Source organism: Dermochelys coriacea, chromosome 2 (genome assembly GCF_009764565.3).
Source record: "Dermochelys coriacea isolate rDerCor1 chromosome 2, rDerCor1.pri.v4, whole genome shotgun sequence".
NCBI classification, from domain to species: Eukaryota; Metazoa; Chordata; order Testudines; family Dermochelyidae; genus Dermochelys; species Dermochelys coriacea.
This window is the reverse complement of record NC_050069.1, coordinates 206,407,211-206,432,813: the sequence shown is the minus strand read 5'-3', so window position 1 is coordinate 206,432,813 and position 25,603 is coordinate 206,407,211. Positions and strand designations below refer to the sequence as shown.

The window sequence follows — 25,603 nt, the reverse complement described above, 5'->3', positions numbered from 1 at the left end:
GGTTGAACCTCTGCACCTATGGGTAGTACTATTTAAATAATCTCTGATAAATCCTGGCAGACTTTGTACTACACAGATTGCAGTATAAACCTTTGAGACTCTTTTATTTTTCCCCTTTTGTTTGCAAATACAAACTCAATTAACAATAAAAATCTTTGTTAACATTAAGTTAAGTTGCTTGGTGTGGAGCTCAAAAGCTTGTCTTTCACCAAAATAAATTGGTCAATAAAAGATATTAACTCACCCACCTTGTCTCTCTCAACTAAATAAAGGTACAGAAATTCTTGGAATTTAATCATTGACTTCAATGAAAGCAGAGTATAGCCAATATTGAATGCTTCAAGAAATCCCACCTGTGTGGAAAATAAGCTTTCAGATCATCTTCATGCATAATACATAAGTAAAAAAGGTTGATCTTTTTCTTTTGCAGGTCACTATTAATGTTGATGATAGTGTCTCTGTAACAGGCTTTACTGCTGAGTAACCCTAAATTGAGAAGCTGAAACTCTTTATAAAGAGGCAGAGTAAATTAGTACCCTCATACTGGCAGGTGGCTTCATTTAGCTCCAGTCAGGATAGGAGTGGGGACTTTTATCAGGAGCAGAGAGTACTAGGATACAGGAAGTCTAGATACATGGAAAATTCAGGCATAGTCCATCTCAAGAAGAAAGATTAGATTGAGGTTTATATTTTGTTGCAGTTATCTGAGAACCTGATAAAACCAAAACTCAGGAATGGTTAATTTTGGACTATATTCAGTGTATGCACACTGTGGAGCCGGATGGAATCTGCTTACATGCTCTTTAAAATAACATTTGGAACTGTACTGTAGAACACAGAATACATTTTGCACTTCTGTTTTTTTTAAGTTTGTGTCTCCTTTGATCTAATACTTTCTAAATATCACGGTCTTACATAATCTTTTCCATTGAATAAAGAGATAATCATGTCTTGGAGTGTGAAATAGTTCTTTTAATCTATTGGACATTTCCTTGAACTATATTAATTTAATTTTGAACATTGTTGGAATGGATATGACATAGCCTCACATCTGCTGTATCACAAATTTCAACAATTTCTTCACCTTCAAAATCACAGTATTTCATAACCAGATCTTTCAAGTCTCATTGATTTTGGAGAGAGACTCCCTCATTTGAGTTATTTTTGAAGTCAGTTATTGGAGTACTTCATTCTCATAAGAAATGAATTTGCTGTGTATCTCTCAATGAGACCTTTACAATCCCACTTTTTAAAAAATGTAACTCTTTCCTCACTTACATTTAAACCTGGGCAAACAATTTATTATTAATTGGCAATTTTAAATTTTGTTCTTTGCAAAGTGTTTGAACAAATTATGAATTTCTTGAATTAATTCATTATTTTAATTATTTGCCTAATTACACTTGGTCTATAGCTCATCAGGAACAACATGATTGCAGTTGGATCCTAAGATCTCTTATCCTGCCTAGAGCAGAGGGGATACTCATGTGAATGGCTCCAACACCTCCAGAATGAGCATAAATTGTGCAATCATCCAGGATATGTCCAACAGTTTGCCACATACCACAGTTCGGCGATTCCCTCACTTTCCATCTATGGAGTAAGTTTGAGCTTACTATTGGGTGCGGATACGGATTAGAGCTGTCTGTATGAGCCATGGGGAGGAGAAGTCCGACACTTGCACATTTGGGTCATCAATTAGATTTTTGTTTGGTATGTCAGCAGCTGCCCAGGCTTCAGATCATCTTCTGTGAACATGCTTATCTTCCACAAGGAGGGCTGTGGGATGACACCAGAAAGGTTTTCTTGATTTTAGTTGGTGGTGAGGAGGTGTTCTAGGTCATGGTGGGGAGTGATAGTGGTGTGGGAGGAGATGATAGCCTGCTTGCGGTCTCCCCTGCTACGTGCGTAAGCACACAAATGTCATCAAAGTGGCAACCAAATGTCTGGAAAAGGCCTTCTGGTCAGCAAAGCAATGGTAAAAATGGTTGTCTTGACTGAACACAGATCACATGTATCTCTTTCTTCCCAGACTAGCATCTTAGAATAAGATTTCTGGTGTGATTACTCACAGATAGAGAAAAAAAAAAGTTCACTTTCCATTAATGTTCTCCAACGTCGGCTTAAAATGTATTAATTTCATTAACATTTCTGTAAGTAAACCTGATCACTAGAATATTCACAGAAAGTAAATACTAATTGCATGTGAACACAGACAGTGCAAATTAATTTATAATTGTGAACAAATATTTAGAGGAAAATGTTTGTGGTGTACACCCAGAAATTGTCCTGTATAATTCACTTTATTACTTTCTTTCTGGATGGGAAATATGTAAGACTACCTCTCTGTGTCTCAGCTATTCCCTTGTATTGCAGGTTCTGTTAATTGGGTAGGGGAAGGCAGGCAGACACTGGATCAGAAGACAAAGCGTGAAGGGAGAAGGACACCAGAATACAAGTGAGGAGTAGATACCATTGCAAAGTACTACCCACCCCTTCAGTGAACACCATTATAATCTTGATATTTACCACTCTTATACCATGAGTTATCAAACTGGGGTCATAATCCCCTGGGGGTTGAAAACCGGTGTCAAGAGTGCACAAGAACCTCTCCCTTCTCATTTTACTCTCAGACTTTAAATTTTACATTGTGAGACACCAGTAACCAAAATGTTTGACAAATAACCAAAATGTGGAACACGTATATTTTATGTGTAACACCATAATTTACAGATTATAATGGTTTGTAATAATAAAACCTGCTTTAAAGTTTGTTTTCTCACTGTGTGGATTAAATAAACCAGTTGAGAGAGAGAGAGAGAGAGAGAGAAAGAGAACTGGAAATAAAAATTCTATCACATGCAACCAGAGAGCTCCCTGACATGGATCATCAGCAGAGTTTGAAAGCTGAATTTTCAGATCCCTAGCTCAGACCATTACCACTATAGGAATGACTATTATTGGTTATATGGTCTAGCTACTAGTGGCTGAAGGTTGACAAACATTTTGCCAGAAGTCACACAACTATTCAGAAGGAAGTTGTAGGATATTGGAGTTCTGGTTCCTCTCCCTGACTCTGGGAGGGGAGTGTGATTTCATGATTAGAGGATTTTGAAAGCACATATATTGGGCACATTCATTCTGAAAGCTAGTATGGCCTGGAGGATAAGACATGTGTGTGTTATGTAAGAGATTTGAACTTTAGTCCTAACTCTGCCTGAAAAGACAACTGCTCTGTTTATATGATGGAGGAGGCCTTCTCATATCCATTCTATGAATACACGGACTTGGTAAGTAATAAGGTCTGTGAAATGCATGGAAATTTAAAAAGTAGCTAGAACAGATGAGATCTGAACTCATGATTTCTGAGCTCAATGGATTTTCCTTTAGGCTATAGGGTATTTGGCTAAGAAGTCTCTTTCTCTCCAGCTGTAGAATACTGCCTGCCTCCCTAGTGCTGCAAAATAGGCAGCATGATCCAACCAAATATGGAATATGCTGAAAATCCAATACATGTGAGAGGTCTGGAAAAGGCATTTGGGGAAAATGGTTGAGAACCACTGTTCTATTCCATGATACTTGGGGTATTTCCTATGCTTAAGATGGGTGACACTATAGTAAATGGTAGGTTTCAGAGTAGCAGCCGTGTTAGTCTGTATTGGCAAAAAGAAAAGGAGTACTTGTGGCACCTTAGAGACTAACAAATTTATTAGAGCATAAGCTTTCCTGAGTTTCATGCATCCGACGAAGTGAGCTGTAGCTCACGAAAGCTTATGCTCTAATAAATTTGTTAGTCTCTAAGGTGCCACAAGTCCTCCTTTTCTTTTTACTATAGTAAATGTAACTGCCACAGGCGATCAATCTTAAGATTTTAATGGTACCCACTGTATTGTGTTCTGTACAGATGGAACGAGACAGGAAAGATGTCAGTGAACACAAAACAATGAAAGGCAAAGGGGGCAGAGAAGGAAGAGTTTTTTAAGAGAAAAAGGAAGTCAGGCACCTTGCAGAAAGGTAAGACAAACACCAGACAGGAGGAGAGAGCGGAAAAGAAACAGAAAAAGGAAAACCTTTGCTCCACGTTTGGAATCTCACTGAAGTCACCCAGGGTGCCTGCATTGTATTGCCTAGCTCTAGTGAAAACGGGGGAGCTGACAGACAGGGTGACGGCAGCTCAGGGTGGGCGCGGGGGAAGGGGAGAAAGACTCCAAGCCAACGCGCACTGCGGGAGCTTAGCAGATACAACGGCTGCATGAGCCACCCGGGAACAAAGACGATCCTTAATCGCCGCCGCCCCTGGCGGGTCTTCCCGTGTCCCCGGCTGGAGCAGTGAGTACTCAACAGGCACCACCCTGCCCGCTCCTGCCCTGGGCAGGGCTGGGGAAGCGCGTCCCGGCTCCCCCCGGCGGGCAGAAGGTGGCCCGCGTTTGGCACCTGGAGGACGGAGCCGCCCCGTGCCAGGCAGCGGCAGGAGTATCGGCAGCGGGCGCTGGCTCCTTCCCCGGGCTTCCTTCCCGCCTTGGGCTGCGCGCCTCGGACCCACCCTGCCTCAGCCGGGGGCTGCCGGCCCGGCTCCGCGCTCCTTCCTTTGTGTGCGCGAGGGGGGCTGAGGAGGCGGCGGCGGCGGCGGCGGCGTGGGGCTGAGCCCGGCTGTCAGCGGAGGCGCGGGGCGGGCGGGACGGAGCGGGCGGGGGCGGCTCTGGGCACGGCCGCCAGGGAACTCCCCGCGCCCCGGGCCGAGAGGAGGCAACTGGAAGCGCCGCGGGGCCTTTTCCCTGCCCCGCTGCCGAGCGGCATCCGCCCGCTGCGCGCAGCAGCGGAGCCCTGCGACGCCTGGGCGGCGCGCGGCCAAGCCACCGGCTGCAGCTCGCTCGCTGGCTGAACAGGAAGCGCTGCCCCGGCGGCGGCTGCTTCGCACGGTGCGGCGCCCGCGCTTGGCAATGGGCTGGGGACCGCGGCGGCAGCCGGGCAGCAGCAGCAGCAGCAGCAGCAGCCGCCGGAGTAGCAGCGGGGCTAGGAGCTAAGGGGGCGAGGAGGAGGGAGGATGGCCGCGTCCAGTAACTCCAGTTTGTCCGGCTCCTCGGTGTCCTCCGGTAAGTTTCTCTCCCCGCATCCCCGGGGTGCGTTTGCTCGGCAGGAACCTCCCCCCCCCCCCCCCGGCTCGGCAGCTCCCCCCTCCCCCCGGCTCGGCAGCTCCCCCCTCCCCCCCGGCTTTGCAGCGCTTCCATGCCGCTGCTGCCTTAGTTTGTTTTCATTTGCCAGGGCGAATGGGTGTCTGTGCCCGCCCGCATCTGCTGCCTGCCCGCCCAAGGGGGGAGCGGGCTGGGGAGGCTGCTGCCGCGGGCGGCGTTTTCCTTTCACTTCGCAGGCGGCGAAAGGAAGCGGGGGAAGAGCGCGATGGGGACACACGTTGGTGCCGGCTGGCTGCCGCGGTGCGACGGCGCCTCCCGCGGGCAGCGCGGCCGCGTGAAACGTCAGGTCGCCCCCAAATCCTCCAGCGGGGATGGGGCGCTGCGCCCGAGAGCCAAGGGGCAGCGACGGGGCCTCCGGCTCCTGCCTCGCCGCGGTGTGTTTCCAGACTCCGCGGTTGTTCCGAGTCAGGGACATACCTGCGCTTGGGCACCCGCCGTGCAACAGGGACTAGTCAGGTCAGCTCCCTGCCCAGGCAACGGGGTCTATGGGGCCACATCGGCAGCCCCTCTTCCTGGGCTTTTTCGCGTGCCTCTGAGCCGGGGGGGGGGGGTGACGGGCATGGGGGGGGGGTAGGACTTCCCCGATCTCCTCGTGGGCTTGCGGCAATGCCTTGGGATTACTGTGAAAGGCGGATTTGTCATTATTTCTTTACAGTGTGGTAGTGCCCGACAGGTCCTCGGCCCGTCTGAAATGCAGAGGAATACAAAAGTCCTTGCCCCCAAAGAGTTTGCAATATGCAAATGGCCAGTGGAGACTTTTAAGAGTCGGGTTGCGTCTTTCTTGGAGTTCATGGGTTCTCAACCTTGGAGGTTGGGAAAAGGTTTCAGAAGATCATGACTTCCCCCCCCCCACCAGCCTTTTTAATGGCTGGATGGGCGGGGGGGGGGGGCTTTGAAACTTTTTTCTCTTGTGACATGGGGTTATGGCTTGGGAAGGTTGTGATCCACTGCTGTTGATCTTTTGGTCTAGTAAAGTAGCAGAAGAACTGAGAATGATACAAAAGTAGTACCATTGCTTCTCTGAGTATGACAGTTTGCTAATCACAACAGCATATCTGGAAAATAATTCCTTCATACTTCTCAGCTCATTGAATCTTTATAATGACAAATCTTTAAATTATGGTTGACAAGAAATTGGAAATAAATCACGTCATGATAACTAAGAGAGAGAAACGTTTAGGGGTAAATGTACTCACTGTACTTGTGGTTTGGTGCTTATGCTCTTTACTCTAAAATATTTTGAAAACTAGAGCCAAAATTCAAGCACTAATTCTAACCATGAGAGAGATTTTCCAAAGACAGAACATTCATTGAGCTCTTCAGGACAGGGACTGTCTTCTGCTCTGTGTTTGTGCCTAGCACAGTGGGGCCCAGTTCTTGTTAGCCATTAGGCACTACCTTAATAAACATGATTATTAATAACAAAGTCATCAATTATTGGGAGTCCACCACAGCCACACTGACTGAATTGGCCTTCAACACTGGTTCTCCACTTGTAAGGTAACTCCCTTCTCTTCATGGCCGATATATATTTATGCCTGTATCTGCAATTTTCACTCCATGCATCTGAAGAAGTGGGTATCCACGAAAGCTTATGCCCAAATAAATCTGTTAGTCTTTAAGGTGCCACCGGACTCCTTGTTGTTTTTAAAGTCATTAAAATAATCAAGCTGTTTTCATTCTAGTGATAACTATAAATATTTAGCAATAAATAAACTTAATTATGATGATAAACATGACAATTGTATTCCTGAGATATATAAAGAGGGACTAGTGTGTAGTATGTATCTATATGATATACATATCACCACTTTTATAAAATAATTTACTACCTTTCACTTTCACACCTTAAAACTTTAGGTCGTTATTTTTTGTGGTTATAACTAAATGATTTTTTCTGTCTTTTTTTTTTAAAGCCAAGGTTCCTACATACAGTAAAGTGTTCAATATTAGCAGCCCCATCATATCTGACTATGCGGAGCCACATTTTGGCTGTCTGTGGTTTCAGTTCTCAGAACTCAGCAAGTCTTAGAGCACTTTTTTAATGTCATCTAACCACATATGTTTGGTTTTAACTTTACTCCGATAGAATTATATTTGACTTCAATTTACCAAGATGAAGTCTTGCAAATGATATATAATTATTATTCTACACAGCGGAAGTGGGCAGGTTATGTTATATTTTACTAATGGTAGAGGAAGTGTGGTCTAGTGGTGATAGCAGAATGCTAGGGGTTAAGATTCCTAGCTCTAACAGTGACTTGCTGTTTGACCTTAAGTGAGTCATATACCATCTCTGTAGCTCAGTTACCTAGCTCTAAAATAAATATATACACTAATCTACCTCACAGGAAAGTTCAAAGTGTAAATAAATTAGTGTTTGTGAGATTTACCCTAGCACTAGGATAAAATATATGTGCAATTCTAGGTGAATTGGTGTTTGTCTACATTAGGGATTTTCCTATTGGTTGTTGCACTGGTGCAACCCTCCTGAGTAGATGTGCTGTGCCAGATGGATACCATATTCTGGCCAACTTCCGAATAGTTGTTCGGTTGGGGAGAGGGCTTAAGTAGCTTCCTTTCTCCAGCACCCCTGAATGACGATTGCTCTGCAATCTCCATCAAGAATTTGTCCAGCCTGGGCTGTGTGAGCACGCAAGCAAGTGCTGGCCAAAATCTGATCCATGAGGAATAGAAATATTGCATGTTTACAGAGTAATAATAGTAGAAATTACTGCTAGAAGGACAGATTGAAAGATAAGTTTGCCTTTTTAACATAAATTTTGAGGGGACAATTTCCTGCTTTTCTGATCTGCACTTCTTAGAACATTGCTAGTTCTGTTCCTCAGTGGGTGCCAAACTCTGGATACAAAGCTTATATTATAAAGAGATGTCAAGTTGAGCATGGATCTGTTGTAGAGATAATGTAATTTATGTTCAGCTCTGAGGAAAAAAGTATAAAGCACCAGCTCCCAAAGCCTAAGGACACATGACTGCACCTGACCATCTGCAGTGTAACATTTTCTCTTTCCTATACCTCCATTGCTTGTTAGAGAGGAGAAGTGTATAATAATGGCTCAAGTATGTTTTGTCTGAAGAAGCTGCAAAATAATTTTACTGTTTAGATATTTTGCGAGCCCTGTTATGCTTTCTGATCTATTCTGTTAGCTTCTGTCAACTTAATTGGGAGTTGTTGGTCAAAAACATAATTTGGGTCTTCTTTAAACAGTCAAATAGTCATTTTAAACATGCTTTACAAACATTAATAAATTAATATTCACAACACTACTGTTGTTTTACCGATGGGGAAACTGAGGTAGAGTGGCATAACCAGGGCTGCAGAGGGATGTAGTTTTAGAGCCATAGTTAGAACTCAGAAGTTCTTTGTTCCTAGTCTTTTGCTTTAATAATTAGAGAACCCCCCTCTCTCTCTCTTACAGAGAATTAACATTCTCTAATATTGGTCTCCTGTAGCACTACTGTTATGTTACTAATTAGAGTCTCAATATTGTTGGATACTTGCTTGGGGCCTGATCCAACTACTACTGAAGTTAATAGGAGTCTTTACATTGACTTCAGTGGGAACTGGATCAAGCTTTAATGCAAAAGAGTGGGTGGAAATGGAGACTATTTGTGCTGTATTTCCTCAAGTTTTATGTCACTAGGATCTGAGAATTATAGATGCTGTTCTTTAGGTCAATTTTTTGAAAGTACCTAAGTCCCATTGAAAGTTAATGTGACTTACGCACTTTTGAAAATGTGGATTATTAGTCACAAAAGACAACATTTTCAAAACCGTTTGAGGTAAACGGTACAGAGCTATGTGAAAAGGAGGAGGTAGCGGTATTAAGCAGTTCCAGTCAATATTTTTTTCTGGAGCCTTGGTGGATCTGCACAGCATATGGAATGTCAAAATTACAATTACTTCCCTTGTGAATGCCTTCCTAGCTTCCCAGCAAATCTCCCATTCAAAGCACCAAGGTGAACTGCTGCTTTACACCATTCCCGCTCCTGTATCTGCTCTCCTCAGGAGTGCTGATTCAGCCATCATCAGCACCTTTTCTTCCCCTTATCACACCATCCCCTGCTTAGGCTGGCTCCCACTTTTATGCTTCAGCCTCCATTCTCTCCTGCACACTCTTTGCTCCCACTCATGGGTCTGCATCTCATCTTACTAACCCCTACTCTAACTCCTATTCTAACTCCTGGTCTTCCCCTCCCAACTCAACATTCCCCCTGTCCCCGCATGGTGACACAAACCATCCACACCTCCCACTTCATCTCTCAGTATCATCCTTCCTGCTCTCCCCCAGTCGTACAGGTGGCTGAAGCTTTGTTTATAACTGATGAAGTGCAGGCTCCATTCTCACTTTCTATGGGACATAATTTCCATGGTGTGTGAGCATCTGGTGAAGAGAACTCTCTGTTTCCTTTTCCTAGTGGGCTTCTACTCTTCTGTATTTGATCACACATGGATCCTGTCCCAGAAGAATATTTTTCACTGTTTGTCACTTATCAGCAAGAGGGTATTGCCAGCAAGAGGCTCAGACATGTTGATTTTAATAACTTTTATTAAAATATAGTTGATATATTTAAAAATATTTCTCATTCTGTGTATATTCAGAATACTGTTCTGAACAAAACTGGTTATACTTTCCTTTTTTGAAAAGAATGGATAAATTTAGCTTGTTTCTTTTCTTATTTAAACATTTTAAAATACTAGTCTTAAAAAAAAATTAATTATCCATCCTGAAGTTTGGAATAAATATCTGAAAGTTTCATTGGCCAATGGTCTTTCATTAATCAACAATGAAATGTATGATTTATAAAAACAATTCTTGTAATAAATCTAAAAGGGTCAAAGGATATTTATTATAAATAAACTGATATATTTTGTATAAAGACAATCTGATTGCAAAATAGGTGGTTTTACATGTAATGTGTATTGTGAAAAGGTGTGGGGGAAAGACTTAGCAAATAAAGAAGAATATCAGGCAATTCCACTAACTTAACAAGGTCAAAATAAAATATTAAAGAATAATGGCTCACTGGGGGGCCATGAAGCTGCTAAGATGTGAAATAGGCTTATATTGTAAAAATGAAAGTGAACATAAGCTGATTTTAATTAAGATGCTAGCAAGTGAAAAGAAATGAATTTGGTATTGAACACAGATTCAGCAAGATTTTAATAGGGAAAAAGATTAGTGAGTGAACGTAGGTTTATTCTTAGTGATTTAATAGAGATAGTGTTATGAAAATGGAACATGAAAATTGGATATTCTGCTGATAAAGTGCTACTTTTGATTGTAAAATGGGTAGTAAAATTCATTTTACCCCTTTTTCCATGCAGTGCTTCTGCTAATCGTAGGATTAAATCTTGACCTTAAGCTTAGAAGTCATTTGTCATCTGTGTTTGAGGAGACTGATGAACCTATAATTCAAGAAAAAATACAATAAAAATTCAAAAGAAAAAAGGCCCAAGTGTCTAACATGATCTAATGACAAATCTAAAATTTACTTACTAACTGTATTGATTGCTGATTATTGAGGATTAATATTAATTAGGTAACTTTACAAGCACCTCTACATTAGAATTTAGTTTGTATTTATTTGCTGCATAGAAAAAGTCCATTTTTCTTCTTGATCGACTTGTCTCAAAGACATATGGTTAGAATCAGACGTCCAATGTTTCACGCTGTCGTTATGGTGATCATTTTGGATTCCTCTTAAATTGACGAGGTTCTTACCTTCTGTTTGTCTGGTGCTAGGGAGGTTTAGATGTGCCAGAACTCCAAGAGATTATAAGGAACTCTTGAGAGTGAGACATTCTGCACTGTCTCATACATGGTTTTGCCCATGCTGTTTTTCAAAAGAATTTTTTTTTTCAGTAAACCGGTTTATGTCAGTCTTAAACTGTAATATTTTAGCTAAAGATTTAGTTAGAAAACATGTTAACAGTTGTTTAAAACAATTGTTTTAAACAAACAAAAATGTTCCTTATTCTGAAGGGCTATGATGACGATACTTTTCTTTCTGCTCTTTATGTGCTGGCAGAAAATATTCTCATGCTGGGGGGCCAGTCTGTTTTTCCTCCCTGTCTCTTGCTTTGTAGAAGAGAAGAACTAGGAGAATTATATCTTCAGGAGAACTATATATTAAGAAATGCCACATAAATATTGTACGAAAAAGCTTTTCTTGCAGAAAAATGTAACTGGATTTGTACTAGAAGCTATAAATCTATAATTTCATATACATCACTTTCTGTCCAGGTGTATTCACAGTTCATCTGAGAATTATATACAGCAGCTAGCGTAAATGCATACTTTTAGCTTCTATGAATAATAATCCATTCTTGCACTCTTTTTCTGACCTTTAATTTTGAGAATATAAATTTGAGTTTTGCATTTAGAGATGGTTGTTACTAACTAAGAATCATACATAGTTCAGCAACAATAGTTTCATTACCTTGTTTTACTCAGCAATAATCCAGTTCCTGAGGTGGGAGTATTAGCAGTTTATTCCTGGTACAAGGGACTTAAGTGTTGCAATACAGTGCTACAGTAACATTGGTGTGCTTTAAGGTTTGCAGATAATATATTACTACGTGACAATATGGACTCCTGCCTTTGGTAAGGTAAATATACAATATAAAAGCTTTTAAAATTTAGGAGAGTTTGAAGGTGTAGGGTACTGTGCCAATATTACTTTTTAATAAAATCAATACAGTAAGATTGTCCTCAGAACAGACCATTTTTTCATTTAGCTCATATCAGACATCTGATTCTGTTTGGTCAAGATGGGTTACTTGTAGCAAAATAACTGATAATATAACACATGCTAGTTGAGTGCCTGTCTGATTATAGGGTGTAATCAATAAATCAAATACCAATCCCTGTTACTCTGTGTCAAGTCAGATTCCTTCTTGTCAGTCTCTAAGATATTACAAAGTATTTTCATGTTGTTGTTGCACCTTGCCATCTCCTCAGCTCCCATTTAAGCACTGATGTTCTTAACTCCTAGAAATTGTGGTGAAATACAATTCTGTGTTTTGCTACCAAAAGAAGGAAATGGAATGGTGGAAATGGTAGTGAACACCATTTGCTGACCCTCATTTGCCACCTTATGTGACTTTCTTAAGGAAAGGCATGCTCAGCTGAGCTGCTGGAAGTAAACTACCTTTTTGGTTTTAAAAAAATGACTTGTTGATCATGCCAGTCACTCACCAGTGGACTGATTTGAAAATCCAAAACCACTTAGTCCCTCTCCTGCAAATACTTACGCGTATGTTTAACTTCACTCATATAAGTAGTCCCATTGAAGTCCATTTAATGTAAATTCCTTAATACTGCACCTTACTGAGCACTGTGAAACGGAAGGAAGGAAGGCTGAAAGATGGAAGACTGGTGAGAATAGGTGGGTGGAATTAAAATTGATTGGTTGCTCTTAATTGAATATTTCTGTGGCTTTCAGTATGTGTGTGTTTTTAAATTGAAGTATTTTGCCTGAGAATAATGTATATGAGTCTTGTGTAACTAAAAGCAACCATTAAGCCAATAAACTAGCAAAATATCTCTTTTCTTGGTAGATTTTGATAATGTTTATTCTCTCTGTCATTTAAGCTTTAAAAATTCTGATGTCAGTTGTGGTATGGAGAAAAGTGAGTATGTGTAAAAGAAAAGCCTGTGTTTCTCATGACATATTTGACGTTTAACCTTCCAACTGATGCCAGCAGCAAGTGATCTATGGTAAATCTATCAAAGATGAAAAAAAAATTTCTTGTATATGTTCTGATCATAGCAGTGTTCTTGTGTATCAATCACTTTTGTTATTTCAACTTTAAACATATTTTTATCTGTGTATTTAATGTAGGTTGCAGTGTAAGAATGAATTAGGAAATTAAAATATTTTGACATATTGAAAGATTATTTGGTTACTCATTTGGGCTCTTTTCAAGGCACATAAGGGAACAGAACAACACTTATCTTGCAGATGTGCTGAGAGGGATCAAGTGAAGGGCAGAGACCGCTGTAGAGTATGTTTCCTGGCGTAGTGTGGTTCTTATACAGCACTTCTGCTGCAGAAACACAATGTATTAAGGGAGGCATGGTCTGCTGGAAAGTGATGGGATTCAGTCACTTTAATGTGGAAAGTTTCCCTTTAAAAGACACGGAATTTGCTGAAATATTTTTCTGCTGCTCTGAGCAATACTGAATCAACCTGAAAGCGAAATGGACCACTTCAGAGATGTCATATGTGCGCAACTGATGGGGGAAGACAGTAGCAACACAGTGACAAGCCAGCCATTTTCAGCATTTCCAAGGTGTCCAGGTGACAGGAGAAAACAATTTGTTTACCTGTATACTGCTGAAGTTCTGCAGGAATTCCACTGTGATTTCCTGCAAGTTTCAGGCCTGTTACGGGGATATGAGGCTATGCCTCCTGTCACTTCTGCACTCCAGCAGGCCAGTCTCACTAAAGGGAGCATGCAATGAATCCTTAAGAGTGCTGATTGTCCTTCAGATGAAACCTGCACAATTGTGCCTCTGTATGTAGGAAGGGGAGGATATATCCTTGTTACTATTTTTAAATACATGTAATCATATGTAACATATTTTTGCAAACTTTATTATACTCTACTGGTAGTTTAAAAGGCCACAGATATACTGCAATATTTTCACTTGATATTAATATAGGATCAAATTCTGTCTTCCAAAATGGCACAGAGGTACATGACAATGGAAGATTATTTATGCCTGTATTCTGGCTGGCAGTTCCCCCTGCAGCACCCACATACATATTATTCCAGTTAGCAGGGCCGTGCATGTCGGGGGGGCAAGCCGGGGCACAGAGCTCCTCCAGTCCTGGGGCCATGGCAGGGGCACAGAACGTGCCCCTCAAAAAGTGGTCAAATTTAAATTCCTGCACATATCCCTACCAGTCAGGAACAAATATAATCTGTGTGTTGTGTAAAGTGCGTAGTTGCTATTGCTGGGTCAGGTAGCATGCACATACAAAAATGGGTAAATCCTGCCGTGATATAGTCAACAGACCCTGAAATATGGAAAAGGTTCTTGGGATTGAAATGTGGGATTTAGAAGTTCTGTCTTGCAGATCACACAACATACTTTGTAGTATAGACAATACTATAGTATGTAATATAGAATAGCCTTGTGGTTAAAGTGGGGGGTCGGGAGTGCTCAGCTCCCTATTCCTAACTCTGCAACTCACTTTGTGTGCCCTTGAAAAAGTTACTTAACTTCTCTCTGCCTCCATTTCAACCCGAAGTGTAGAAAAAATCATAATAGGCCCCTCCAAATAATGATATATGCTTACAAATCATTAAATAACTCAACATCTGTTTATTTATTTATTTTCACTCACATTTAAGTGCACTCAAGTGACTTTTCCAAGCTTTTTCCTCCAACCATGAGGGCTAAAAACTTACATGAAAATTTCTGCTTTCATTTTAAAAATACAGTAATTACAGGATTTCATGTAATCACAGCTGGGACTTTAAGAAAAATACTAAATATTGTAAGAACTGTAATAAAAATCATGGGAGTTACCAATACCTCACTTACTCCTCTGTAAAATTATATTTACATATTTCACAGAGGTGTTGTGAAGCTTATTAATTGTTTGTAAAGTTATTTTGGTGAAAAACCCTATATGAGTGCACATTGTTAGGGCCTGACCTACAAGGTGTTGAGTTTCTTCTGCTCCCAATGAGGCTGAGGTGGTAACTCAGTCGTTAGTAGGATTGGGAACATATTTATCTATTTTTATACAATCACCATCATAATAGTATCCACTGTTGTTAAGGGACAAATTATTATAGGTTTTATGGTGAACCAAAAGGAATACTGATACATAACACATTCAGTGTTTCTTGTATTCACACCATGTGGATGAAGAGTAAACCAGTTCCTTTAATGATGCATTTTCAAGAATTATGCACAACATTTAAATTATACATAATTTGTATAAATGTTTGCTTACTGAAAAAGCAGGTTCTTTTTTCTTCCCATTTCCAGGCAGGCAGACTGAGATGTTGGAGAGCTTTTAGTGACATGCTATTTTTATTCTACAGTTGTTTTATTTTGAAATTTGAAACCTCTGGTTAGGTTGGTTTTGTTGCTCAAACCAGTTACTGAGGAAATTAAAGTATACTGCACCCTATAATGTCTTTACATAAATTTGAGTCTAATGAAGATTAAGTATTTTGATTCCAAGCTTCCTCTAGCAATGAAAGTATGAATTTGACATATCAGTGGATAGTGTAATTTTTTCATTCAAGCTCAGTGGATAACAGTAAATGATTGGACATGATTTAAACAAGGATGGCTGCCTTGGATAAAACTTTAAAGCTTTGGATCAAGAATGCTTAACGCTAGGAGAAAAATTAAAGACATGGTGATAGAAGGGCATGTTCTAAAGATGGAATACCTTTGAGAATCAAACAGATGAACTGGAAAACAATCTAGATTAGTAAATGTCAGGTTAGTTGGAGTCCAAGAAATTATGTAGAAAAAGAGAGTGTGATTTTATTTAATGCAATAAGAAGGTGAGAATACATAATTTTCAATTCCCTTTACAAAGTGGTGTGGTGAGTCAGACAACAATATTTAACAGAGGTAGATTTATAGACATTTTTAAATTATTGACTCTGGTCACCAGTTTAGTAGCAGCTGAGTATATGTGAGTAAAATAGAGAGAGAGAGTGAAGTCTTAAGACTAAATATACACACTGATTAATATATTACTAAATGTTGTGTTAGTGTAGTCACATGACCTTGTGCTCTGATCCCATCAGATATTGCTGGGTGAGTATGTGAGTGGGAGACCTCCAAAGAACACCTATCAGCTGCAGGAAATGGTGCTGGTAGTTTAGTATGTACTCTTCTTCCCTCTGATTGAACCAGCGTCAGAGTGTAGTGTTAAGGGGTAGTGATCTGCTGGAGGAAGATGTGTTCTTTTGAATGAGATTTTAAAGAGATTTAAGAATTGCATAGCACTCTTGAAAGAGTAGAGGGTTATAATTTGGTGCCCTTCAAAATTCCAACTCAAGCAATTACACTCTGCTTGTTTAAGTTCCACTTGAGAAGGCAGAGGGAATAGGTATTCTTCACAAATTGTTGTGTAGTGTTGATGTGCACTGCTAACATTGTTGATGTTGCATTGTTTTAACTCAGAAGTGCCTGTATTTAAATGCTGGATTAAGTGATCCAGTATCGCCAACTCCTAGTGTGGTGTTTTGTTTTGTTTTTTTATTGCAGATTCTCCTCATAAGATTAGCTTTAAAATGAATGTTTTCATGCAACCAAACTTGGTTTGTTTTCAGCCATTTTTTCCTCCATTCACTTCTTTATCCTCCTCCTCTATCTATTCCAGGTAGTTTGATGCTGTTAATTTCTGACACTGTTAAAGTACCATGTGGAGTGACAGCTGCTGAGGTAACTACTTGTGGTTCTTTTACTCTTTGAAAAGCAAAATATTGTAGACATGCAAAATCTTTGCAAATGAGCAAGGACATATGAGTCTGAATTTTGCATATTTTCCTTGTTTTAACAAAAGTATATTCATGAAGGAATATTATCTCATTTGCAGATACTGAGTCAACAAAAATATTTGAAACTTTTTTGCATATCTGTAATATTTTTGTCAGCTTCTGAATAATATTTTCTTTCCAACTCCCTACCTTGCCATATGGAATAGAACTTTGAGAAATATGCTTCCAGTCAGAGGAGCTCTCTGATAAACTCTGTAGTTACCTCAGTTTACTATATCGCATAATTGTCTTAGAACCTTCATAGTCTATGTAAATACAGGCATTGGCCCTCATTTGATCTTGCTTACACTTGAATAAAACCGAGGTATATCCTTGGAAGTCCACAAATGAAGTAAGTAAAATCCACTTAGTCATGTCTAAATACTGGTAACATCATAGCAAAATTTTCAGAAGCCTTCTTGATCCATCACTAACTTTGCACACTCAGCAGCTGACCTTCCAGTGATCTGCTGCACACCATCTATCCATCTCCTTGCTGGTCATCCCCTTACTATGATGTCCCACCACTGTTCTTTTCCTGATAACATTAATCAGGTATACAGATGAAAATAACATCATGTGATCAACATGCATAAGTTTGTACCTGTTGATTTCCAAGAACAAAGTCTGCTTTGTGCCAATATTTCTAATATAAGTATTAATCATCTTTTTCCATCCAGAGGATACAAGAGTCTTCACTAACTTCACATCTTAAATGCATTAATTTCCCAAGATTCACATTCATAAGTCGCTATGGAAAAAATTAAGCTTTTCTCCAGTTGAACCTATGTACCCTTCAAGATGGCACAGTTTTTCCACACTTTCGTATGGGAGGCTATGGCTGAGTGAGCCATCCCCAGTCGTCTTCTGATTTCTTTGGAGCAGGCTTCTTGGTTGTGTTTGGTCCAAAAACTACAGAAGGGGAAAACTAGTATATGTGATATCAGGCTTAAGATCACTTTACATAAAAATTGGATGAGAGGGAGTTATTTTAAAGCCAAACACACACATTTGACCAGTCTATCATGACCCCCAAAAATCAAATATATAGTCTTTAAAATCTATACTCCAGGAGCCAAGTTCTCTTTTAGGAACTTCATTTGAGTTAACAGACCTATTCCAATACTCCTGTTTCTCCCCTGAGGGCAAAAAAAAAAAAGCCAAGTGAGACTTAGGCCTGATATAATTTTCTTTCAAATCAATGAATCTTTCTACTGGGACTTCAGTGGGAGTTGGATAAGGCTCTTAGTTGCATTCTTGTGAGCATAAGTTTTATGTATGCTATCATTAACTAGGTCACCTTGTACTAACCTAATGGGCTTTCAGTGTGACACATGGGTTAGGTTAGGTGGAAAATGTCTAGGCTAATCTTTAAATAAATGAACAACCAATTACCCATTTTACTTTTGAGTGTCAAACCCTTGTACACTTTTGTTTCAAAATGTATTTGAACAGAAATATTTAGACGATGTGTTATAATCTACAGGTTACATATGATGAGAGTCTTTATTTTATTTCTTGTTTTGCCATTGACGTTATATATGACTGTGGCCAAATCACAGTTGCTCCCCTTTTAGTGATTTTGTTCCTTGAACTGTAAATCTGAGTAGAAGATCTTGGTTAGATAATTGTGTTTTTCTATTGAGCTTCCCTAGCAATAGCACACTGTGACAGTCTGATTCTTATTTACACTCCGGTTCCTTTACATCACTCTGGCAGGGAAAAGGTGCCTTAAAGTCATTGTTATAATTTCTTACTTCACACTGCCAGAATGGTGGAAAGGGGCATCCATGTAAATGAGAATTAGGCCCCACGTGTTTAATTTAAATGAGAATTAGTAGTCTATTGTATACAATATATACTCTATCTCTGTTTTGAGTTTTCCTTTGGACGCTTTTGATTTTTCTTTCATTAAAATATTCAGGGAAACATCAATTCTTTGTATGTGGTGAGCTGTATGGAGCAGTTTGGACTTGGTGCACTATTGGCAAGTGGGGGAAGGAGTGTGCTCCCACACCTTGCATCTCTAAGCCAAAGACCAGGCTCAGTCCTGGTCCTTGCACTCCCTGCCTGTGTCAGTGCTTGTCATCCAAAAGTGTTATTGAGAGGCAGACCGGAGTGCAGTTCTAACTAGCAAAGCTGGCCCAGCACAGTGCACCTGTAAAATGAGATTGCAGACATTATATTTTCCCTGCTTTCCAAAGCAATGTGCAGACAGTGCCTCTCTGTGTGCTACTGCCGGAACCCCATTTTCCACCCATGAACTGTAAAAGCCATAGGCTATATTTTGTGTGACAATCGGTTCACTTAAATACCAGTTTTCAAAGGTTTTACTGGTTCTGCCTGTATTCCTCATTTTATACGTACACAATTTCCAATCTGTAGAAACATTTAGTGTGTGTCCACTATTGATGAGGACAGAGTTGGAGAGTTTAGCAGAAAGAATAATTTGTACATGTAGGAATTGGGAAATCAAACCAGAGTTTTTCAGATTCTAAACTAGCAATATTATGAGAGACTCTGGAGGAAACCTTCAATAAATTCATATCCTGTCTAGTTAGAGCCTTTTAAAAAGTGTAGATGTGTAATAGTGTGTTCATAGAGCCAAGCAGTCTAGTGGTTGGTGTGCCTGATTTTCAGTCCTTTGCTTCCCTGGCTGAGATGCCTCAGTCCTTAAGGAGGTATGGAAGGGGAACTCTTCATCTCCACTGGGTCCCAGCCCAAGGCCCTTTGTGAAGCAATGCCAGTAGGGTCTTCATAGCAGAGCCTATGTCCACTGCCCTATGCTAATTCCTATCGGTCTCTTAAGTTTGGGGCATGGCCCCCATAGTCCAAACAGTCTGTAGTGGGTTGCTTGAGTACCGTCTCCTTGTGGACATTTTGCAGCATTCTGTTGCGGCCTCAGGTCCCTCTGGGTGAGTTGGACGTAAGATTGGAGAGGCTTAACCCTGCAATGTTTCTAAAGTTAAATCACACGGTTCACTCACTGCTGGGTGCTCCTCAGTCCCCTCAGCAGCATCCCTCAGTCAGGTATGCAGTGCTTTTTCCCCAGTGGCTGTCTGGTGTCTTGTGATGCTCCCCTTATGTACGGAGGGAGCTAAGTCCTGCCTCTTCACCAGTAAGCCCAGAACTGAGCCAGGTTTTCTCCTTTTCTTTCCCTTCCAGGCCTGGCATTGTCTGCAAGTCAGTTCTAGTCAAAAGCTAGTTTATAGTTTATAGCGGGGTGGTCCCATAGACTCTCTTTAACCCTTTTCATGTTGGTGTAAAGTTTCTGTGCTTCATCACAATATTATTATGTATTGATTTATTTTTATCGGATACTTACGGTAAATATGAAGTCCATCAATATCAATTGTAGTTAATTCTATAATGAAGCAAACTTTGCCCTCCATCCTTTGCCTCTGTAGTAATCTCCTGTAAGGTATTTATAATGGATAGCCTATACAGTACATTCTGGAAATAGAAAACAAAGTTGAAGCAGGTTTTCCATTGTGAGATCTTATTTGATCTGAGGAAGAAATTGAAAAAGGTTATCCCTCAATTGCTACTCAGCAAGGCAACACTATGTTTGTTTGTTCTTTAAATCTAGCTAAGATTGCTTTTGTGTCCAAGCAATCTCTGAAGCTTGCTCTCGAGTTTGGTTTACTTTTAGGTCTTTGGAACTCTAAGATGATTCTATTAGTATGATAGTCTACTTATCCTGTATTGTTAGAAATATTATTCAGAGTTGAGTATGGGTGTCAAGACTAATGTTTTTCTTGGAAGCATGAAAGACCCGCTCTTAACATACAGATTATTGCCATATTGATTGCTATGGCTTCAGCAAATCAGATCAGATCACTAATGTCTACTAATAAAGGCCCTTAATCAGCTTGGCACCTACATGGTCTAAACAAGTTTGGTGAGGTATTAGAGGATTGTCATTTAAGTGCTCTAAATGTTTCCATATATACAAGCTTTTAGACATTTAAACAATTTGAGGATATTTAGATCAGGATGCATCTATTGTTTGTGTGTAGTTTATTACCTGACATTCTATAAAACAATTACAGTGGTGCTCAAAGAGAAGAAAATAGCAAGCCATTTTAAAAAAAATTGTAATTCAGTAAAGAGAAAAATTTCTCGGATACCAACTCATCAAAAGATTAAACTTAAAACACATTCTTTGTGAAAATCAAAATGATACCATTTAAAGAGGAAGTGATTGCATAATTAATATGTACCCAGAGTCCTCTGCCATCAGATCCACCATGCTTAAATCTTCATGATTTTCCATTGTGGGCAAGAAACACACACTTTTTGAAACTTCTTTAAAACCAGAAGCAATTTACCTAAGATTAAAACTTCAGCTGTCTTTACATTTCCACAATTGGTTTCCATTCTAACTTGCATTCCCTTATAACTTTCTGAAAATTTCATCTTTGCAGCTGTTGTTCACAGAATTGGTCTTTGCCAGAATATGAATTTTGGTTTCAATGCTTCTAGAGCGCCAACCGATTCAAGGGAAAAAAAGGAAAATACATTAAATGATCATCTTAGAAATTTTGATGTTGTATAGATTAAAAGAACGTGACTTTTTCGAGCAATACTGTAGTTGTCGTCATCTTCTTTTTTTGGATCCATTTTGGAAACAAAGAGGAGCAAAAATTACACTGTTCTATGAGCTATAATTTTGTTCGCAAAGTGGAAAACAACAAGATAATCAGAATGAGGTAATTGTAAAAAATTTGGGGTTTGTCTAATATGAGAACAACATACACATACTTTTAAAACCTGTCAGTTGTTCAACAAAATTTAAGTTTCTGGGTTCAAGATGATCTGGAATGGCTTGATGAAATAAAGTGGGGCACATGCTAGGCTTTCTTTCTAAATCTGATACATTCTCCCCTTTGTTTCACTGAGCCATTTTTTATGCTCTTGATCCCTGAAAAAAGAACTGCTTACAACAGTAATAGGATGGACATAAAATGACCAGCTGGATTTTATAGGGAGAGGGGATTTAAGAGACCACATAGATATTAACTATTTATGTCTTTTGGAAATAGAGAGAGTTCAAGAATAAACTTAAAAAATAAAAAAAGTGAATAATGAAATGTCTTCCAGAAAACAATTTGGTAGACCAGTAAATAATTATATTTACTTTAAATATTATTTTAAATAATAATTTCAGGGTTAGTAAACTTTCCTGGGAATTGATTCTGGAAAATAGACAGAAAGGTTTTGATCTTGTCACCAGGCTATCTTACCCAGTCTGTGCTTCCATTTGCTGTTGCTTCAGTTTTCCCTCTTGGGTGCCTCAATAATCCACAAAAGGCAGTCTCTGTGCAGTAAACCAAAGGTCAAAATGAAAACAAAATGCCCTTTGGTGATTGTGCCCTCTGACCAGGTCTCTCAGAATCCTGAATAAAGTCTGACACCACAACACAATGTTCATGGTCTCATCTTTGCCATCGTTTTGGGGTTCCTCTTCAGTACTAGTCTCTTGATTCTCCTTTATCCCAGTAGCAATTCCCAGGGCTTTTCTGCCTGGAGTCTATCCTTGCTTGTTTGCATGAAGCTACTTCCAGAGCTTTCTACCTGAAGTCTTTCTTACTCTGGAAGAGGATGCAAGACCTCCTTTCCCTGGAACTTCCACAGAGCCTTTGCCTACCTCATGACTTTCTGTTACCCCGATTGCTTTCCCTCAGCATCTCTCTTATGATTCAGATGCTAGATTCAAACCCATGTTTCTAGAGATGTAAAAGCTAGTTTATATACAAGAGAGAGCACACTGTCTAGTTCTGATTTAAGTTTTTTATATTTTTTCAAAAAAATTGCAATTGGAGGCAGAGATGTAGGTGAAATAACATCAATGCTAACAACATTTCCATTGTCTACAGCCAAGCGCTACGATATAACCGCATTTGCTCCAACCCCTCAGACAGAGACAAACACCTACAAGATCTCTATCATGCATTCCTACAACTACAGTACCCACCTGCTGAAGTGAAGAAACAGATTGACAGAGCCAGAAAAGTACCCAGAAGTCACCTACTACAGGACAGGCCCAACAAAAACAGAATGCCACTAGCCATCACCTTCAGCCCCCAACTAAAACCCCTCCAACGCATCATCAAGGATCTACAACCTATCCTGAAGGACGAGCCATCGCTCTCTCAGATCTTGGGAGACAGACCAGTCCTTGCTTACAGACAGCCCCCCAATCTGAAGCAAATACTCACCAGCAACCACACACCACACAACAGAACCACTAACCCAGGAACCTATCCTTGCAACAAAGCCCGTTGCCAACTCTGTCCACATATCTATTCAGGGGATACCATCATAGGGCCTAATCACATCAGCCACACTATCAGAGGCTCGTTCACCTGCGCATCTACCAATGTGATATATGCCATCATGTGCCAGCAATGCCCCTCTGCCATGTACATTGGCCAAACTGGACAGTCTCTACGTAAAAGAATGAATGGACACAAATCAGACGTCAAGAATTATAACATTCAAAAACCAGTTGGAGAACACTTCAATCTCTCTGGTCACTCGATCACAGACCTAAGAGTGGCTATACTTCAACAAAAAAGCTTCAAAAACAGACTCCAACGAGAGACTGCTGAATTGGAATTAATTTGCAAACTGGATACAATTAACTTAGGCTTGAATAGAGACTGGGAATGGATGAGTCATTACACAAAGTAAAACTATTTCCCCATGGTATTTCTCCCTCCCACTCCACCCCCCACTGTTCCTCTGATATTCTTGTTAACTGCTGGAATTAGCCTACCTGCTTGTCACCATGAAAGGTTTTCCTCCTTCCCCCCCCTGCTGTTGGTGATGGCTTATCTTAAGTGATCACTCTCCTTACAGTGTGTATGATAAACCCATTGTTTCATGTTCTCTGTGTGTGTGTATATAAATCTCTCCTCTGTTTTTCCACCAAATGCATCCGATGAAGTGAGCTGTAGCTCACGAAAGCTTATGCTCAAATAAATTTGTTAGTCTCTAAGGTGCCACAAGTACTCCTTTTCTTTTTGCGAATACAGACTAACACGGCTGCTACTCTGAAACCTGTGATTATGCAAGGCACTGAATTTAGCCGTATAGAGTGGAAATCTGTCAACTTCATGAAAAAACTCGCACAGATAAAGACAGACATCATCTTCCTCTCCAAATGCAAACAGATGGACATCATACCGAAAGGACTGAAGGTAAAAAATCCATTACAATCTACATACCACACAGACTATGCTGACAGCTTGTGCCACACACTCTCAAGGAAACTGCGGAACCACCTGATCAACATCCTCTACAGCAAACAGGGAAAGATTAAGAATGAGCTCTCAAAACTGGATACTCTCATAAAGAACCAACCTTCCACACAAACTTCCTCGTGGCTGGACTTTACAAAAACTAGACAAGCCATTTACAAAACACACTTTGATTCTCTACAAAAGAAAAAGGACACTAAGCTATCTAAACTACTATATGCCACAAGGGGCCACAACAATGGTTCCCGTAACCCACCCAGCAATATTGTTAATCTATCCAACTATACTCTTAGCCCAGCGGAAGAATCTGTCCTATCTCGGGGCCTCTCCTTTTGCCCCTCCACCCCCACGAACATGATACAGTTCTGTGGTGACCTAGAATCCTATTTTCGACGTCTCAGACTCAAGGAATATTTCCAACACACCTCTGACCAACATATTAACCCACAGAGACCTTCCTGCCAACACTACAAAAAGAAGGATTCTAGGTGGACTCCTCCTGAAGGTCGAAACAGCAGCCTGGATTTCTACATAGACTGCTTCCGCCGACGTGCACGAGCTGAAATTGTGGAAAAGCAGCATCGCTTACCCCATAACCTCAGCCATGCAGAACACAGTGCCATCCACAGCCTCAGAAACAACTCTGACATCATAATCAAAAAGGCTGACAAAGGAGGTGCTGTCGTCATCATGAATAGGTCAGAGTATGAACAAGAGGCTACTAGGCAGCTCTCCAACACCACTTTCTACAAGCCATTACCCTCTGATCCCACTGAGAGTTACCAAAAGAAACTACAGCATTTGCTCAAGAAACTCCCTGAAAAAGCACAAGAACAAATCCGCACAGACACACCCCTGGAGCCAGGACCTGGGGTATTCTATCTGCTACCCAAGATCCATAAACCTGGAAATCCTGGACGCCCCATCATCTCAGGCATTGGCACCCTGATAGCAGGATTGTCTGGCTATGTAGACTCCCTCCTCAGGCCCTTCGTTACCAGCACTCCCAGCTATCTTCGAGACACCACTGATTTCCTGAGGAAACTACAGTCCATTGGTGATCTTCCTAAAAACACCATCCTAGCCACTATGGATGTAGAAGCCCTCTACACCAACATTCCACACAAAGATGGACTACAAGCCGTCAGGAACAGTATCCCCGATACTGTCACGGCTAACCTGGTGGCAGAACTTTGTGACTTTGTCCTGACCCATAACTATTTCACATTTGGTGACAATGTATACCTTCAAATCAGCGGCACTGCGATGGGTACCCGCATGGCCCCACAGTATGCCAACATTTTTATGGCTGACTTAGAACAACGCTTCCTCAGCTCTCGTTCCCTAATGCCCCTACTCTACTTACGCTACATTGATGACATCTTCATCATCTGGACCCATGGAAAAGAAGCTCTTGAGGAATTCCACCATGATTTCAACAATTTCCATCCCACCATCAACCTCAGCCTGGACCAGTCCACACAAGAGATCCACTTCCTGGACACTACGGTGCTAATAAGCGATGGTCACATAAACACCACCCTATATCGGAAACCTACTGACCGCTATTCCTACCTACATGCCTCTAGCTTTCATCC

The 25,603-nt window shown here is 40.6% G+C and overlaps 1 protein-coding gene and 1 long non-coding RNA gene across 3 annotated transcripts in view; one reads left to right on the top strand and one right to left on the bottom strand.

Annotated features, from left to right (window-relative positions):
• Positions 1–4,661: 4,661 nt before the first annotated feature.
• CHN2 (chimerin 2) overlaps positions 4,662–25,603 on the top strand; it is a 194,809-nt gene continuing 173,867 nt past the window's right edge. Inside the window, exon 1 of one of the 2 annotated variants that reach the window (XM_038389815.2) lies at positions 4,662–5,093. In XM_038389815.2, the coding sequence (XP_038245743.1) occupies positions 5,045–5,093 (49 nt within the window). In that variant the 5' untranslated portion in view covers positions 4,662–5,044. The remainder of the gene's footprint in view (positions 5,094–25,603) is intronic. The other variant, XM_038389816.2, reaches the window with a different exon arrangement.
• LOC122458962 overlaps positions 13,175–25,603 on the bottom strand; it is a 50,708-nt gene continuing 38,279 nt past the window's right edge. Inside the window, exon 3 of the long non-coding RNA XR_006279343.1 lies at positions 13,175–13,347. This is a non-coding gene — a long non-coding RNA (uncharacterized LOC122458962). The remainder of the gene's footprint in view (positions 13,348–25,603) is intronic.